Genomic DNA, 20,904 nt, shown 5'->3' on the forward strand with positions numbered 1-20,904 from the left:
CCAAGATCCTGATATTGTGGCTTTGGTGAAGGCAAAGAGAATTAGCTGGCTAGGACATGTACATCGGAGACAGGGGGGCACAAGGTTAAAAGAGGTCTACCAGGCGGTACCGGCAGGAAGGCACCCTTTGGGTAGGCCAAAAGATAAGATGGTGCGATCAAGTGGTTGAAGATGTGACCCGGTGTGGAGGGTCTGTGGATCTGGCGGAAAACAGGGTGGCATGGAAGAGGCTCATAGACGAGGCAAAGAATCGACTGAGATTTGTTATGCCCCGGCAGTAAGTAAGTAAGTAATATTATGGTTACAAGTATATATATGGTCTTATGAATATGAATTATGTTCACAAAAGATTGAATAATTATGTTACAAGAAGAGCTATTTGATATAAAACCTGATACTCGTAATGGCCATACAGCAATGATTCCACAGGCACAAGTTGCATCTATTTAGTGTAGAACAATGATAAACTCAACTCATATGTCAATTACGTATCTACCAAAGTGTAACTAATTCTTTTGCGATTGCAATAGATATGCCTCTGCCACAGAAACACTCAAAATGGTGCATGTAAAGCCGAACAACTTAGTACATGCATGTAATAGCCTCATTACTAGTACTTAAAAACCAGTGAAAATCTAGAACATTTCATCCAGTCATTAAGTTCTCTAAGTAACGAAATGTCTGCGCTGTCTCCAGTTTCCAGAATCAGAACGGTTTTGTTTGGCACTCATTCATTATATTTTATGTTTTGCTACCATTTGGCAAAGACAGCTTGAAACATCCACTATAACCTTTCAAAATACTTTCTAGAAGGGTAGGCAGTGGCGTAGCAAAGGGGGGCGGCGGGGACGGGCCGCACCGGGTGTCACCTTTTTTGGGGTGACACCCACCCGGTCTCTCAACTTTAAGAACAATATAAAAACAAACAAAATAAATGAATAGCTAGCACAAAAACTTTTTTTTCGGGGATTGCTCCACTAGCACTAGCTCAGCTCTATGTATAATTCAGGGTTCCTGCAAAAGAGCCTGACACTGTCGTGGGGGATTCCCCGTCCCATACTCGATCTTTGACGTTTCAGTTGCAACATTTCTCATTTGTTTCGTGAAGTGCGTTGTGTCTGGTTGGCGTGAAATTGTTAAAAGTGTATTATTCTATAGTGATAGATAATAAAAAGAAAAATTATATTATATTCATGACCTTTATCATATAAAATTTATTACTTTTTACTTTCGATGGGGTGACACCACCAACTTCCGCACCATCCAAAGTAGCTACACCACTGAGGCTAGGTTTTTGTCAATTTTAGAAGGTAAAGCAATGAGACATGGGATTGCTCCAAAGTAACAGGAGTTTCATCGACACAGAAATGATTGTCTTTTGCTAGAAGTCATTGAACATAGCAACTCACTATGAAGTTTTATGAACATATTTATCAATGGTTTATACCATGTTGAACATTGCTTACACAATTATCTTCTTGAGATATTTGGACCTCGATTTGGAGAACCATCCTCAGTCAAAATACGTATATACTGAAACTAAAATATATATATATATATATATATATACTGAAACATATATATAATACAAATATGAAAACCACATACGCTAAAAAATATAGCTTACTCTCTATTCAACCCCACACTTTCAACTTAATTGATTGATAATTATTAGGATAAACAAAAGTAAATATTATCTGATAAATGAAAATGTACATTAAAAACTGATAAACATATTTGTTAATCATTGTGACACCGAGTTTTTCTAAAACTATATAAAGTATAAAGTTAAAAAATCTCGCTGTTATGTTTTTTGAGATGTTACTCTAATGCTGTAAAGAGCTATTTTAATTTGATCAATGCTGAGCTTCGCTCTAATATTTAATGTTGAACAGATATTGAGGAACTGAAGGCATGCAGTATTTGATATATTTACAACTTTATTAACGTACAAATTGAACAATTATCACACAACGCTTAGCAATAAAAATGGTTTTTAAAGTTACAACATATATGAACATTTAAAACAATTATTTTTGTATGTACATACAAGAGACAAAGCCTGTAAAGTTACCAATATTGATGTCTGCTTACATTGTTTGGTAGACAATATTTGGTCTAAGTTTGAGAGCTAAGATACATTATTGCACCAGTCTTGCACTAGATGATATTGCAGAGATGTTTGTGAGGATTGCGGAGAATCACAGTTCGGTTGTGGCGACATCCCAGTATTTGTGCATCCTCCCTCCGTCTTGCTCCAGAGAGTCAACGTTTGGTTCCAATCTCTCTTTGATGACGGAGAAGTCGTACTCCAAGTGATAAGGCATGAGGCGTTGTAGACTGCCGAAGTAGGCTGCGTTCGGGCCCCCGTGTAGGGAGCGGGTAGCGGCCAGTGGTCTGTTGGGGATAGGATGAAACGATCTGGCACTTCCAAAATGCCTGGAACAAATTCCATGTTTGTTATACTATAAAGTGAATATGGGAATAAGTTTAACAACATTAAGTTACACTCCTAGTTTAATTCCACAGAAAAAGTGATAATATTATCTCAAAGTTACCCTTCCAATAAATTTTTGGACAATAAATGAACTGAACATGACATTGAATTATTTTAATACTTAGTGCAGACAAAACTACTTGAATTTGATTAGACCTATTTCATCCTACAAATATTGGAGGTGTGATTTACTCACAATGTAACGTTTTGAGCCAAAATGTGAATTTTACTGTCAACGTGATTCTTCCTGATGAAATTGATTTTTTATCTAAATCTCTGATTGAAACATTTAGAGATGACTTGATATTCTTTAATCCAAGTCATATAATATTGTAATGCCATATAATAATAGTTAATTAGTTTGTTTCATTTAATTTCATTAGGCGATATTACATGGTATATTGAATGAATGAATGAATAATGTGAATGAATGAATGAATAACGTTTATTCCAGCAGTTTATATGTAACATATATACAATGGTTCTTAAATGAAATAGCTATTATTATATATACAGCAGCACATATATGTAGAAGAAATGTAAGAAAAATGTAACGAATAGCACAATGAAAATAACAATATTGGAAAGCCTACATGGGCAATCTGCCTGTGCGTAGGCCTAGTTGCATCTAGCCGCCAACATAAAATTTAAATAAAACGCTGGAATGTTAGTAGTAGAGTAAAAATAAGGTAAAAAAGATAAAGGGATATATGTCTATTGCTACTTGAATTTTACTGTGTAAGTGACTGTTTTTAATCAAGCGGTGGAAAAACAAAATAAAAATGGTATGTGCTGCTAAACTTAAATAATCAATTTATGGAGAAGTGAGATGAGAGAAAGAGAGAGAGAGAGGGGAGTGTGTGTGTGTGTGTGTGTGTGTGTGTGTGTGTGTGTGTGAAGTAGAATTATTATGCAGTAGAAGTTTTTAAGGAAATAAGGTACATGAAATTCACCTGGAGAGAAAAGGCGGCTGGGGTTGTTCATTAAGTGCAGGATTGCTCTTAGCGCGAGGCCAGAGAGTCGGTCTGGAGGGTACAGAGCGGCGTACGAAGCCGCGTGACAGAGTGTCCAACTCTTTGTCGAACAGCAATTGTGTGTTCTGTTCCAACATATACTCCCCAGCACCGAAACTGCTCTTCTGACAATTGGGTAGACCTGAGAACATTGCGGAACATCATAGTTTGGACCATACAGTTGGTGTTTCTTTCAAATATATCCGATATTTCTGTATTGCTTTATACATGTATCATGTATTACATCGATGGATTTTGTAAGTTTTGATAGAGAATTTGATAAATTACAGAGGGTCCAACACTTTACAAAGAATGCTATAAAATATGTAAAAGTGTTAAGACTGGCATACAAAATTGAACTTTACCACTAAAGTGCTTTTTTCATATTCTTTATTGGCTATTAGTTTTACCAGCAGCCTTCTGTCCCATCGTTCGAAAGATATACTGTTTACATAAGCAATTGTGAGTTTAAAAAATTCTGGACAGCTGATATGTTTTCTTGTAAAAGTTTTGGGGATTTTATGTGAGCCAAATTTTATAAAAATCTGACCATCCGTCTGAGGTATGTTCATGGATGGACAATATTGTTAAAAATCACATTAATTTGTATGTTCAGTATCTTACAAACTGACAGTAGATCTAAAAATACTTTTGTGCTTGATATTACATAGTAATCTCACAATTATTGCAAAAACTAAAGCTGAAACCACTACTGATAATTTATAATAATAATAATAATTTATCAACACACTTGAGTTTTAATCATAGATAACATAAGGAAGAGCCTTTTTATAAAATTGTATAATAATCAAGGAATTATTTCAAAAGTTAAAATGATAAACTGATATTTACAAATAAGCTGTTGTACTATCTTGAGAGTCAGTTCCTAGTATTGCATGCATAGAAAATTAATCATAAATCTTGAACAACATGAAACATTTTATGAGTTCTTGTGCTATTCAACACAACGTATATACATACTGTTAATATATACATAATCTCACAAAGTTCATAGATTTAAAATATTTCGTTCATGTAAAGAATCACATGAATCCAAAAGTGAAACATAAACTTTTGTGAATCCAAAGGTCAAATATACCTCAATCATAATTCTTTTGTGAAATAACCTAGTAATGTTAATAGTAATTATGACATGAAATGTAATTTTCACCTTTCAGAAGAAGTTTCTTCACCATCCGCCAGGTTCCCGTTGGAATAGAGATCCAGACCCTTGTGGTTAGGAGTCATTTTCCTGGTCCCATTCTCATGCATCAACACAGACTGGTATTGTCGAGGCATTATCAAATCATTCTGGAATATATTTTATATTCTTTAAGCTATTCAAAATTGTTTTCAAGGCATTGATGCTTAAAATTACACTATACCTGAGGTAATTCAGTATAAAAAGTGTGAAAAAAATTATTGGTTAAGAAAAATCCTAACCACAACCAAATAAAAATCCCTATTTGCCAAAAATACAGTCCCAGAATCATTTACCTCAATTTTGAAATTTTTAAAAATTTTATTTGGAATCTTTAATTTTGATACTTTTCTGAGTATATCACAGTTTCCAAATTGCAATATAATTTGAGATTGGAATGATTTGATATTCTATGATTCGAAGAAGTTATTTTGTTTTTCTATATGCAAAAGTATTTCCTAAACACAAGAAAGGCAATACAACATCAGTGGAAAACTATAGACCTATATCGATTCTTCCAACGATATCAAAAGTAATTGAAAAAATCTTTCTGAATCAATTGACAGCACATCTGACTACTCAAAACATCTTGACGCCTCAACAGCATGGCTTCTTACGAGGAAGATCCACCACCACGGCTATAGTTCAACTGACAGAGTTTATTATCGACAAACTTGAAGAAGGTACAACAGTAACCGCCATGCTACTAGACTTCAGCAAGGCTTTTGATTGCCTAAACCACTCTCTACTGCTTCAAAAAGTAGGGAATATGGGCATTAGGGGAGCATCACATGACTGGCTTGCTAGCTACCTGAAAGATCGACAGCAACTAGTGGAAGTAAATTATACCAGAAACAACACATCCCATAAAGCAAGATCAACCTTACTCCCAATCACTAGAGGTGTACCTCAGGGATCTATATTTGGACCAGTGCTCTTCATATTGCTGACAAATGACCTACCAAGCTATCTTCTTGACTGGGCCCAACCTATGTTATATGCAGATGACACCGCTCTTCTTATTGCAAAAAAAGACACAGAATCTCTTGAAATAAATTCATTTATAGCCCTGAATATGACAAAGCAATACTGCCAACATAATGACCTAGTTCTTAATGAGAGCAAAACACAACAATTAATATGGAAAGGCCGAAGAACCAATGATTACTATGGCTTACCTGAAATAATCCAAGATAATGAAGCCAAGTATCTCGGCATAACAATAGATGACAATATCTCTTGGAACTCACACATTGATGGTCTTTGCAGCAAGCTCAACTCTAGTATCTATGCTCTTAAAAGAATAAAAAGTACTTGTAACAATGATACTACCAGGACAGCATACTTCTCTCTTTTTGAATCTCATCTGAGGTACGGACTACTTGTGTGGGGCAACTCCTCAGTAAGAAACAGGGAGCGGGTTCTGGTTCTACAAAAGAAAGCAATTCGAATTGTTGCAGGACTGACTCCTCAAGACTCATGCCGTCAGGCATTTGGAGAACTAGCGATCTTGACAGCTGTCTCACTCTACATCTGCGAGACCATCTGCTTCACAATAGCTCAGAAACCTGACCAGCTAGGTGACACACACAGCTATGACATCAGAAACGCCTGTGACTATGCCCTCCCCACACACCACCTGACCCTATTTGAAAAGAAACCTACATACATGGGGAGAAAACTTTTCAATCATCTTCCAGAGGACCTCAAGAGACGCAGAGATGAGAAGTACTTCAAGACAGCACTCAAGGCCTGGCTGCTGCAGAAACCATATTACACCCTAGAAGAATTTTTAAATACCTGATTGTACAACTAAATTATATTGACACAATTCTGTACTCCATGTATACGAATAAAGATTTCTGTATTCTATATATGATTGATAAATTATGAGGGATTTATAAAAATTTTCCCTTAACATCCCATTTTAAATAAATTTGCTTTTTACTGCCTTATAAACTGTTCTGCTTAATCTGCTTTCATGTTTTAAATTTTCAACTGACCACGTTCTTCGAACTATACCTACATCTAAAAGTGGAAAGAATCGTATCAGAAAAATCCAAATTAGTTCTTTCAAATGTAACATAGGGCATGCGTACTACTAGGGTAAATCAAGGGATATAATATAACATATGAGATAGTAATAATAAAGGAGAGAGTGGAAAGAAAGCTGGAATATAATGAAACCGGGATACACGAGAAAAGAGTACGGGAGCAAGAAGGATGGTAAAAACATAACAAATAAGATGAGGGTAGATTATCAAAATAAGAGATATCCTACCCATTATACTCTTATATACAATAAGAGATTGGAATAAGGACGAGTCCACTTATATTCCAAATGTTTGAGGAAGAGAGTGTGATGGTTACCTTCAATACAGTTGGCATAAAGCATAAAGAATTTTCATTTGGTTTGAGAATGCAGATGTAATTGCTTTGAAGCGGTATGGAACTGAGACAAAATAAAATCTATTCGAAGCAAGGAGATTGCAGTTTGGTTTAGATTTTTTTGTAGAAAAATATGTTAAAAAATAAATAGTCGAAATAACATAGAAGATAGTTTAGAAAACAACTGTATTGGAAAATGCTAATCCAATAAACAAAAAAATAGTTTAGCGGACATTGGGAAGGAATTACATAATCATCCTTAAAGATCAGGACTTTTCTGTTCGCAAAAGGTAAGTGAGGAAGGACAACTGGAAGAAAGAAATATAAGTAGCTATACAGGTATAAATTCAAGATTTAAGCCAGGCTTGGAAAAAGAAGCTTCAGCCAATCACTCCTAAATACCTTATCAGCTACGTAGTGCCTTGTCTGTACTGTGGAAATGTCCGGAGGGCGTCCACTGCTGGCTTGATCACTTTGGCCACTCGGTGATGATCGATCCCCTTCCCCTTCTGGATCCTCACACAGCATATCCACCTGTTACAGTTTCAATTTACCAACTGTAGATACTGACATTAAATTATACTATTTCTTTTATATTGTTCGTCACGTAGGATATAAAATTATAATTATTCATTTAAATCACATTTTTGCCCTTTTGGGGAAAGACACTGAAAACTTTGGTACTTTTATTTTTAAAAGGATTTATAGTCTAGAAAAGGAATTGGAATCTTATGCTCCTAGTCCATGGAGTAAACTAACCTTGGTGGGAAATCTTGACTGTTGCCTCTTGCCACTTTGGAAAAACAATGGAGAAGCAAGCAAATACAAGAAAGAAGACAATGAGAAAAATACAATGATCAATGAAGACATTAATTGATGGTAATTAATGGTCCTCATCAGCACAGCAAGTTGGTATTGTCAAAAATATAATATTCGCCAGAAGTTTTGCGAGATTGAACTTAAGACACCTATCATTGCTGTACCACTACGATGCCTTATCTAATAATGTTGTACAAACCTGGAGTTTCTGAGAATAAATGGCATCAAAACAATAACAAAATTTGTCATTTCTGGTTATTCTTCGATCAGGAAAACACACAGTTCTTGCTTTCTTATTGAAAACTAATATTGATGACTGAATATTTTGACTTATACAATTTTGACTTTGAAATAAATCACAGATAAAATTTTGTAAACATAAACAAAATACTCTCATATCTCAAATTTTTTGGGGTGACCCTTGTATAGATTAATTAGTTTCATAGCTTATTGTTAAATCCACAACTGTACAAGACCATAAATTAAATAAAGCATTAAGTGAACAATTTTCCACCACCATTGTAATATAATTCAACGTTAGTTCAGTCTATTAGGCACAGCATTTCCATTAATTCCTCAATTTTTAGTACAACAGTTACAGATACCAAAATTGTTTAATTACATTCCACTTATCTTTGATGTTTTAACTAACTAGTAACTTTCTGACAGAATCCCATGATAGAGAAACTTTCAACTACATATTACCTTTTCTTATAATTACTTTATTATGTTGTAATCAATCGATCATATCATAACCTGTATTGTTATGATTTAGGCATCCTAACCCATTGTAATTCAACATCAGAAAATTTGCTTATGTTGTGTCACAACTTTATTTTACAGTTCTATTATCTTATTCACTATCAAGATTTATTATTGCAACCAGTATTGTTTACCTGAGAAGCAGCTTTCCTTAGGGTGGAACGAAGTTCTCTGACGAAGGGATCCGGCTCTGCATAAAGCCGAAGGGAATGGAACCGCAATACCTAGAAATAAAATGTTTTAAGCACTTTATTTTAATTTAATATATTTTTTAATAAGGGCAGTAATAAATTATAGTTTCAATCAACACATGTAACAGGATTTATATGGACATTTGTCATTGTTAACAACTTGTCACTTCACTATACTTCCATTAAAAAAAACAATCTTTAATAAAAATAATAGACATACAAATATCTTGTAAACTTCTTTTAGATTCATTACAAGGTTGAATTTGAGCACATATAACGTATCACACTTGGTTTTCTGAAAAGCAGAGGCTGAAATGTTCTTAATAATGTACTTAAATACATTATTAAGAACATTACACATTATTACATACATTATTTAATACATTATTTTGAGGCATGTTTGTCTTCGCCTGGTAAAATAAGACATTCTTTACTTTACTTTTTTTTTACTTTTAAATGTGCTCAGTTTCAACATAATAAAAAAGTGGCTCTCATAAAAGGTGGTTATGGTTACAAAATCACTCCCTTGGATAAGTTGAAACCATTGTATATTCTCCAATTAAATTATTCCTTGTTGGCATTTTGTGTTTTTGTTAAATCTTTTTGTAGCACTTCAGTAAAAAAAAACTCTTCCTAGTCATTTGGATCACAAAAACTTATTCCTTTTGTTTTAATTTTACCATATATTCCTTTCAGTCCTTAGTTATATTAGTAATTTTTCTTCTGGCAGCTATTTCCGCCAAACCAAAATCGGCATCTAGATAATGGCTTGAAGTCATGAACTTGTGGTGAATGGTCTCAAAATATCCTTCATGAAGGCAGATGTTTCAGCAGATTACATATAGCCATGGAAAATTAAGCTACTGTAACTTAATTAATTATATATGATATGAATTTTTAAGTGATAGAAAAATGGGCAGACATTTTAAATGAGGTAAGGTAAGATGTGAACTAGTAATAGATATTGATTTTTACTGTAGAACTGCTCATAGTACTAAACGTTCGACTTATGTTAAAACATTATTGTAGGTTTCAAGGACGTGTTTACAATTCAGAACATTTTTCATACCAGAACGCTGAGATTCTCTTCACAGCCGTAGCTCTGAGCAGTGTCTTGTAACCTTTTGGCAGCTAGTACAGCGTCTGTCACAGGGCGTACAAGTTTCACAGCCTCCTGTACGCCTACCACCTCCCACAGGCTATGGTACATGAAAACTCATTTTAACCACAGTCTCGACACTGCCCAAACATTAATGTTACAGTGTTGTTAAATTTGAATGCCTTATGGAACATGTGGATTTAAACGTACCTTTTGTTAGCGATTATGAGAAACTCGTCCTGCTCAGACAAGACCACTTCGGTGACGTGAGGATCAGGAACTACCATCGGGAACATCGCACTGTTGCCGAGCTGACTCCTCACGGGCTGCTGCAACAACGGTTTACTTGTACAAGGAAATAACTATCATATTCAGTTTGAACAATCAAGAGAAATGAAAATATAAATCAGATAAATCTGACAGTTACTGGTCTGAATAATTTGGACAGATTGAAATAATTTCTGTCTTTGACTAAGCCACTATCAAATTCTCCACACAGTCAAGGTATATGTCAGGCTTTACTATCACTATTAGGTATGGATATGCTAGCTTAGGCACGCTGAACCATCAGGTCCTTTGTCCGTGTTTTTGTCCATCTGTGCGTTAACTCTTGATAGAAAGGTTGAAACTTTGTAAATAGGTTCATTTTGGTACAAGGAAGAACCCTACTCGTTTTTGGGTCAAAGAGAAGCAAATTTATAAGTACCTTTGTAAAGGAATGCGGTTAAGACTGCTCTGTTGGGTTCTTTGATACACCGTTGCATCGTTTTATTTACCTTCATGTTCTTAAGTGCAGATGTTGAATATTAGTAAATCCTGAAAGACTAGATTATTTAAAATATTACCTGAAATTTCAAAATCAAATAGACTTAGTGTGGCAAAGTTCTTTCATCTGTAGGTAAAACTTTTGGTACATGTAATTTAGAAAGTTAAAACCATCTTGGTAGTACTTACCACTTCAGTGGAAATGGATTTATAAAGGAAACAATTTTAGAGTTGAATAATAAAATGTGTACCTGAGTGGAGGCATGTGCTAGAGTGAGAGAGCCGGAAGTGCGAGACAGGAGGGCCTTGGCCTCTCCCACACTTGCTATCCTGAGGACGTATCTCCGAGGGCCTCCTACCTTCTGACGGCTTATGTGACACAGCACCGCACACATCCCACATCTCTGCCCCATCTCCTTCAGCTCTCTACAGGATATAAGTGGAATCATTGGCAGAAATCTTAATTAGATTAGATAAGCATGTTTTTAAATTTTCATGGAAGGGAAGGTGGATGTGATGGCATTTGTGGAGGAACTGATGGTAAAACAGAAAGTGGATAAGGATGTATGTGTAGATGATGTTACATGCAAGTAAGTCTGCTGATATTATAGTGTCAACTTAGCTAAGACCAATATTCATTCACTTAATGGAAGTTGATTGGAAACATGTGATTGGTTTACACCCCCCCAACCAGTTTTCACACCCCCTACACCTCACCAATATTCCCACTGGTTGACGACATGGTGACAACAAACCTGGAATATTCTCAAAAATTGGAAGTGTCCATAATAGCTGTGAGTCATGTAGCACTTGGAAGTAATTTATACTCTCACAGACTGGAAAAAATTGTGATAGAATAGAAGGAACTTGTCTTAAATCCCTGTATAGTTGACTATGTGTTTAATGGGAATGAAATATCTTTTTTTTAACGTTTCTCTGTTAAGAATAGTAAAATCTTTCCAATTTGGTAAAGGTAAGCTTCTCCTCCTCTTCCTTTTCTATCAAAACTGTCATGTTTAAACTTTTCTTTTTGTCCTATTTTATTTAAAATATTATAGAAATTGTTCCATTCAACACTAGTTATTCAACACTGAATCTAAAATTTTCAATTTTAGGTTATTTTATATCAATGTTATGGCTGTCACTAGTGGGTATGAGATTAAAGTCTAACCTGGATACAAAGTTTGAATTCCAGTTTGGGGATTTTAATATTCTAAAATGTGTATTTGGACCGTAACAAATGTGATGTACAATTTTAGGTATGAGTTATCTTATATACCATCAAAACAAAATAAAATATTTATAGTGACTATATTCTATTTGTTGAGTTACCTGTGTGCAGACAACATGGTGTACTTCATGTAGTCGGCTGCCGTCTCCTTAACAGTGCGCTCCTCCAGTAGGATGCGAGGCACTGTCTTGACCAACAGCTGGGGCAGTTCTGAGCTGTTACCTGCGTCGAACAGACCCAGGAGAGCCTCTGTGTTACAGAACCCGGGAAGCCTCAGTTGGGCTATACACAACCTAACATAGGGAATATGTTACATATATTTTAATCACAATTTTCCAAGTCAGCATATAAACATTTTAAAATTATACAATCTTTTTTTTATAAAGATATATATAATAATAATAATAATAATAATACTCTTTATTGCAGGAAACAATTAACAATAATTGTATTGCAAGCGTCATATAGAAATAAAAGTCCTAATCTAATAACTAACACAATTAATTTTAATTCTGAGTAAAAAAATATTCGAGTAAATTTAAAATAAAAATTACTTTTTGGGTATGTGCCACCTGCCGCCGTTTTCTCGATAGTGGCCAAATTTTCTTGGATATCAGAAGGGGAGTTGTAATTTTTTTTTTTTTTAATGTTAGTGAAGACTATCCCAGCGACCCATCGCAAACTCGTCAACTGAGTAAAATGCTTTGGACACTAAGAAGTGTTTTAATCGAGATTTAAATTGTTTGTGGTTATTGACGCGTTTGATCTCTTCAGGGAGCCTATTGATTAGCCTCACACCAACCTGAGATGGCAAGCGTTCAAAAACAGTAGTTCTGTGCTGTGCCATACGAAAGTTGTCCCATCCTCTAGTTCCGTATTGGTGTACGTCGCTACCCCGAAGTGAGACGCACTTGAATCGGCAGTATAGCACGACGTCGAGAATGTAGAGGCTAGGCAAAGTGAGTAATCCAAGCTCACTATATATAAGGATAGGTTTATTTAATAGATATCTCATAAAAATTTGACCTGCTTAGCATTACAAGGTATATTAAAAGGTATTTGGATATGCAAAATTTAAAACAAGGTTTGACTTACAGCTTCAAGGCTTATAATCCTTCAGAGTAGTTCCCTTCTGATACCACACACTGTCACAGCCCCCATTTACCGCTTGAAACAGGTTTTGATTGCTTTTTGGAATCTTGAAACGTTACTACAGTGTATTTAATCTTCCAGCTGTTGTTGGAGGGGGGAGAACAAAATTGTCACAAGAAGTAATATTTTGTAAATATGGGAGCTGTGTAATTTCATACCTAGCCCAAAAGCTGCTAAACAAGTTGTGATTTATGAGCTGAAGATAAAGTTGCCACTTTGATGCATTAAAGTTTTTTAAGATGAAGGATACAGTAATCATTGTTTTCATAATGAACAATATATCATATGATGAGATATGATATCAGTTTGGGTACTTTTTTAATGGACCTTGAATACGCTACTCTGTGTTCTTGACAATTTTTAAATTTTATTTGAACTTAATTTATCAAAGCCTGTAAATCTGCACTGTTTTCACCTTAAAATTGATACAAAAATATTAAAATGGACATATTTTATATGTATTGAATGTAAAACCATGAGAGTTTAACCAGATATTACATAATCAAATATAGCCTCCAAAATTCAAAGTCCTCTAACATATTTTCTGTGAGAACCTGAGAGGCCAGGAAAATGGAATGTAATTATGGTTCTTCTTTGACCATTCAACTAGGTGCATGGCTTCTTTCTGGGACCTGCCAGTGCTAGCAAAGACTTAAGTAATAATTACCTGTCTCTGTTGCCTGGAGTCTCTGAGAAGCCAAGAGTCCAAGGAGAGTCGAGGTCTGCTGTGGGAACTTCCTGGTGAGGAGGGGAGGATGGCAGACAGTTGCGGTTCTGTCCTGACACATCAACAAGGCTCATGGTTCTCTGTGTCCTGTAATGTAGCAGTTCCATAATTACTTTATATTATTAATAAAAGTTTATTTTCAACGGTCTTTTAACACACAGTTATAATCAATGATATAAATGTGTATTTAATTATTTTTTATATTTCTTGATTTAAATTTTGAATCTTGTCTGTTTGGTATCTAATATCTTTAATTAACATATTTATATATTATTATATGCTTTAAATATGCACCACTAATAAGGTTTTACATATAATTTCAAATGTGTAAAATTGCTATTTTGTAATTTTTGCACAACTTAAACACTGATTTGATGTAGTTTTATTTTGTACATATTTAAGTATCTTGCCTTAAATTGTAACTATATACGTAAAATTGTTGTACGGGCCTGAGTATAGTTCATTATTTGTAGTAGTGCCTCCAGCATATAAATGAATTGTAAAATCTTTTTAAGGAACATATTTTAAATATATATCTGAAACTTTCTCTATTACCTTATCTGGTCTGAAACATGTGTCAGATATCTCTTTTATAAGAAAAAATCACGTAGTATTCTTGTAGCAATGAAAATATATTACACTATAGAAATGTGATTATCTAGAATGCAGCTATCCCAAGTTTGTGACTATCCGAAATACATGTTAACAATTAAATGTTATATATTTATTCTTCTAATAGCTTCAAAATTGACATATATTTGTTATGTAACCAAGTCATTATTAGTTTAAAACCATTTAAAATAAAAACTCACTCATCTAAACTTTTTTAATTGTTTTTATATACTATATTATGAAAATCATACATATGACTACAAAAAAGGTCTTTCTTAATGGTTCCTGCAGAAAACATGTCACAATCGACTGTGACTGCTGCTAGAAACCAGACTGATAGTGATGATTCCGTGCATACGCTGGCATATTATTACGTTTTAACAAATGAAGGTGTGCTATTTTGTAAATTTTCCTACATAAAAAAGTTAGACCTAGTGCTATACTATTGGTAGCAAGTTTTTAGTGATGGTATGCTATCCAAAATTTATATAATCCAAAATAGGTTTGCTCCCATCAATTTTGGATAACCAAATCCCTATTGTTCTTCCAAATGGTTCTTATTGGATAAGGCAACAATGCCATTTTAGATGAGATCCACATCAAGTTTCATTGATTGAGAAGAACAAATGAACAGATTAGTTGGTCTGACCTGTACGCCTGGAACTGCTTGGCGTCCACATGTAACCTGGTGTTGCCAGAGATGTCCAGGAACTGTAGTCTCTGAGACACTAGTGTTGCGAGATTCACTCGATCCAGCTGATTATGAGCTAGATCCAACACCTGTAAATAAACCAATCGTATTTATTTTGGGTTTTGTAATGTGCTTTTTGAAATAGCATCAATAATCTTCTTTAACCCTCGCCTTCACTTTTGTTGCCAGGAAATTTAAGTAAAACATTTCCTGACTCAGGGAAAGTCCATCAAATTCAAATATTATTTTATTGTTGGCTGAAGAATAAGTGTAGTGTCTTAGTTATTATAATAAGAAAAGCATACCAGCTGAAGTGAAAAAATGTTTTTATCATGCACAAACCACACATGTAACAAGTCAGTTCCATATAATAGAAGAATATCAAAGAAATAACTGAAGTGAATTTTTGCAGCTTGTACTGACCCTGAGCGCAGATATTGAGCCGAAGCCAGGACAGGAGCGAAGCAGGTTGGAGTGCATCCTCAACACTCGCAGGTGTGCCAACCTCGTCATGTTCTCTGGCAGTTGGCACAATTGATTCCCTGACAGCACCAGCTCTTCCATCTCCTGCCACGCTGATACACAGCTGTAACATACTGTAACTAAATCTTCTAGATTATCTATACTATATAACAATTGATTCCCTGACAGCACCAGCTCTTCCATCTCCTGCCACGCTGATACACAGCTGTAACATACTGTAACTAAATCTTCTAGATTATCTATACTATATAACAATTGATTCCCTGACAGCACCAGCTCTTCCATCTCCTGCCACGCTGATACACAGCTGTAACATACTGTAACTAAATCTTCTAGATTATCTATACTATATAACAATTGATTCCCTGACAGCACCAGCTCTTCCATCTCCTGCCACGCTGATACACAGCTGTAACATACTGTAACTAAATCTTCTAGATTATCTATACTATATAACAATTGATTCCCTGACAGCACCAGCTCTTCCATCTCCTGCCACGCTGATACACAGCTGTAACATACTGTAACTAAATCTTCTAGATTATCTATACTATATAACAATTGATTCCCTGACAGCACCAGCTCTTCCATCTCCTGCCACGCTGATACACAGCTGTAACATACTGTAACTAAATCTTCTAGATTATCTATACTATATAACAATTGATTCCCTGACAGCACCAGCTCTTCCATCTCCTGCCACGCTGATACACAGCTGTAACATACTGTAACTAAATCTTCTAGATTATCTATGCTATATAACAATTGATTCCCTGACAGCACCAGCTCTTCCATCTCCTGCCACGCTGATACACAGCTGTAACATACTGTAACTAAATCTTCTAGATTATCTATACTATATAACAATTGAGTTCATGTAGTAGAAATTTATATAGACAACTAAATTTCAAATTTATCTGCACTGGTTTTAATAACTAATGAGTCATAAGTAAGCTCTTACTCAGCTAATTCTTGAACAATTGTAGCACCATAAATTTCAGAGATGTTCTCCAGTAGATAAATTATTGCTGTGGCACAAGTAAAAACATACTGTGTATCCAAAGGGCCTTAGTTATCATCACTTTCTTCTTGCTCTCTCTGATCTCTCTATATCGTTCTAGATTTGAAAAAGTGAGACAGATGAGCTGATTATCCCACAGCAATATTATTCAATTTTGTTGGCTTCCATTTTTCATAAGGAAACATAGGTATATGTAATAAAAAAAGAAAATAAAAAAAAAAAAACAGGTAGGGCTTATTTTGGCACATTTGGTCAACATTTGCCATTATCCTTTCTGAAAAATATACCAAGCAGTATGATAATACAAGAATATTTTTAATTATAATGGATAAAGTAACGAGATTTCTAACATATATAAAAAAAAGTTCTCATAAATTTACCTTGAAAATATTTTATCCAATGGTGATTAAAATCACAAGTCTGATCAAATTTTTTATGTTAATTTTGAACATTCTTTATGAAATTTGATGAGCTTTTTAATCCTATTATCAAACGTTCTCACAGCATTTCAGCTTTGGTACTTTTCATTAACTTTTAATTAACTTCAAAACACTCGGACAGGACTGATGGGCGTTAATAAATTTTTGAATTAAATTTATAAATCAAAGATTTTTATGCGAAGAGAGAGACCACGAATGTTTATAAAGAAATTAATGTTTATTTTTGACATTTTTATCTGGTCATACTACAAAAACATACTATAAAAACATTGGAGGAGGTACAATGAAAGGAACATCGGAGAAAAACTGCACAAGATCTAGTTCCTCCAATCAGAAATAAAGAAATTGCTGTAGTTTTGAATATTATTTTGGGAGAGAAAATTAAGAAACTGATAAAAAAGGAAGACCGATGACGGCAAATAATCATGTTGGCAAGGAAATGCAAATATTAGTTTGTAAAATGACTATCTTAGTTATATATAATTAATTTAATTTTGTACAATATATTCAATAGTCAAGTATTTATTGCACAGGAAAAATACATTCATATAGGGAACTTCAATATTCTAAAATTTAGAACATCCCACATCGAACACAAATTTAGACACGTACCACATCGAACACAAATTTAGACACATACCACATCGAACACAAATTTAGACACATACCACATCGAACACACACATTTTTGCCTACATATTAACATTTTTTCTGCAATTTTATTGCCAATTTTCCCACTCCTGTTTGGGAGTTATTGTTGTGATTGGGTTATCATACATCAGAAACTTGTTCACATCATAAAATGCATTTGATGCTAAACAGCGTTTCAAATCCCTTGAACATAGGCGCATTTTGAAATTCATTTGGCATACTGTTGACAAACACCTGCCCGTAAAAGCTTTTTTTGTGTTTCAAAAATATAGAAGCTTGGCAGAGTCAACAGTGCAATTATTTGAAAACTGGCCTGCATGAATCTCTAATATTTAATTTTAATTTTTGCAATAACGTGAGTGGCTGCATTAAAAAATATTTTTATTGACAAATATATATTACATTTATTAAAAAATGTATTATTTTTATTAAAAAATGTATATGATTTTTATTTAAAAATATACGAGATTATATTTATTAAAGAATGTATATTATTTTTATTAGAAAATATATATTATTTTTATAAAAAAACATACATTAAATTTATTAAAAATATATATTATTATTATTTAAAAGTATATATTATTTTTATTAAAAAAATATATATTATTGTTATTAAAACCTGTATATTATTTTTATTTTAATACATTTTAAAAAATATATTAAGCAAATATTTAAAAAATACATTTTTTAAAAATATTAAACATATATTAATTTTATATTTAAGAAGATATGATATTTTTATTGTCACCTGTCAGGCAACACCTGTAAGGTGTTGTAGGCGGCGTGGAGAACTCGCAGGTTGTGAAACAGTGCCCCCCCCCCCACCCCCCCCCCCCCCCACCCCCCCCCCCCCCCACCCCCCCCCCCCCCCACCCCCCCCCCCCCCCACCCCCCCCCCCCCCCACCCCCCCCATAGTAATCAGTAGATGCTATAAGTCAAATAACGATTCTATGTTGGGTGTGGTCATGGTATAATCCTCACAAGTACCGTAATATCAGTTAAGCGATGAGGAAATGCCCCTAAGGCCATCAGTGTGTGGTGCTTCATGATGGTGCCTGTCCCCACACTTCTGGCGAAAAAAAATGAAAAAAGCGTATCTAATACTAGAATATAAGTTACCTAGATTCTAATTACTCAGATTCATAAGAATGCTCTGTAAATGTCTGACTTTTAACTTTTTGTACTATATCAATATGTGTAATAGTATTTCTAATCAAATAAGTAGATATGGGACATAGAGCGAGTCGACCTTCTCGCAGGTGACATCCGATACCTTTGTGTACAGACAGACTGACATTGTCAATATTTCACCATGTAAAGACCAAAATAAAAGTCTATTTCTTAATAGATGTTAGTTTTTTGTAAGTCCTTGTTAACAAAAACTACCAAAACTTTATAAAAATAGTTGTGTCTTGTCGGTATATTACCAAAGTACCAAACATGATATTGTAAACACATTTACTAAATATGCTCATGCTCAAATTACTATAGAAAATGACTCGACGGATCGCCTTCGAACGTTAGTTTTGCTTGTATAAAAAAAGAATAGAGTTATCATAGCAAAGAATTGCAAGTCTATAGGTCATGTTAGTTTTTTGAAATTGTGAAGTGGAATATATACAGGACAGGACAGGAAATCGGGGTGGAGAGTTTTTTATTCTTCACACAAGTGATAGGCATTCATTACATGCTTAGCCAATCTTCATATTTTCTTCAAAATTTAACTTGTTTCTTTATGAGTCCATGGATAAATATTTCCGGCGGGTACTTTGGAAAAAAAAAATTGATAATCACAACATACAATACCCGACCACAACTAGTAATGAAAGAAGAGGCACAAAAATAGGAAACTTTAATAAGAAACGATAACATGATAGAAACGGTAAACAAACAAGACTCTTCAATATCACAAAATTACAAACACTATAAACCAAGTCATTTCGCAGGTTCATTGTTGATTGCAAAGTTATTGTATGTACCGCCTTGTTAGTCCGTGTAAAAAAAAAAATTTCTTTCTCCGAGAATCCTGATTACGCAGGTGCAGACCAGCAGGCGGCATTGGCACTCGTGATTTGCACGGTACATAAAATTGGTCCTTTCCATTATCAATTCAATAATTTATATTTCTGATTAGGTGCCCCACCATCTTCAGAATTTGATATTTTACTGATTAGGTTACTATCTCGAGGGCATGTTTTTCTTTCGGTCGACATCAATCGTTGGGCATGGCGGGGCGAGCACGGCAAAGGTGCTGCCAAAGCGCCGTCGCTGATGGCCTGTGAGGAGCACATCGGCTATTTTGGGTGGCCGTGAATTGTGATCAAGAATATAAAAACAAGTTTTTTAGTGTTTATTTTTTTTAATAAAGCGAGTTTAGTTTGGTAAAATGTTTTGTTTTTTCGTTTGAATTTTTGTCTGTTTTTTGGAGAAAATGTAGAGGTTAAAAAAAGACAACAACGGAAGTAGCAGACAAAGCGCGAATGCTACCCAGCTGGAACGGAGCGCGCCGAGTACTTCTGCATGCATCACGTTTTATATCTCACTAGAACGCTCGCGCTAGACGACCGTTTGACCTCAATGTCTGAGGATGGGGAGGGGTGTTGTCGTATACAACGCAGACAATTCCTGATTTTATATTGCGACTGAAATATTGTTCTAGCGCTAATCCCTAGTAAATGCAGTAGAAACGGAATTAAATGTTTGAAATACACTAGATTTTCATGTCTTGGGTTCGTGGGATCGGTATAATCCCAAGAGTACCTAATTTTCTTTAGACAAAAAGAAATCGATTGGTTCATGAGAATTGCATTAGATAAAAAAGGAGTTTTAAAAGTATTTATATACGTTCTATTTATTACCATTTTTTTCTTCTTTAAGTTTTTGATCGTTCCATGTATTTAGGAGATTGTATTATTTTGTTTTGTGTTGATTAGTGTATGCATAGTCTAACAAATGGTAAATACAAATTAGAAACAACACCAAGCAGAATTTCAAGTGAGGGTGTTGATCAAATATGGCCAACAAAGAAATTTGAATAAATAATGTAGGCAGTAAAATCAGAATAGTATAAAAATTATTAGCACTGATATCATTAGATCTGCATGTACTGCGTGAAACAAATGTAAAATAGAAGAAGCGAATATCGTTATTTTATCTT

At 34.4% G+C, this 20,904-nt stretch overlaps 1 protein-coding gene across 1 annotated transcript; it reads right to left on the reverse strand.

Moving 5' to 3' along the window:
- Positions 1-1,920: 1,920 nt before the first annotated feature.
- LOC124364112 (protein phosphatase PHLPP-like protein) lies at positions 1,921-18,552 on the reverse strand. The gene is given in 14 exon segments (XM_046819313.1): positions 1,921-2,439; positions 3,451-3,614; positions 3,616-3,652; positions 4,682-4,821; positions 7,502-7,633; positions 8,815-8,904; positions 9,941-10,070; positions 10,181-10,299; positions 10,987-11,161; positions 12,068-12,259; positions 13,786-13,932; positions 15,107-15,237; positions 15,572-16,448; positions 18,495-18,552. Coding segments are annotated over 13 exon segments (2,550 nt in total). The 5' UTR covers positions 16,427-16,448; positions 18,495-18,552; the 3' UTR covers positions 1,921-2,201.
- Positions 18,553-20,904: the final 2,352 nt, after the last annotated feature.

The sequence above is a fragment of the Homalodisca vitripennis genome, chromosome 6 (assembly GCF_021130785.1).
Source record: "Homalodisca vitripennis isolate AUS2020 chromosome 6, UT_GWSS_2.1, whole genome shotgun sequence".
In the NCBI taxonomy this organism is placed as follows: domain Eukaryota; kingdom Metazoa; phylum Arthropoda; class Insecta; order Hemiptera; family Cicadellidae; genus Homalodisca; species Homalodisca vitripennis.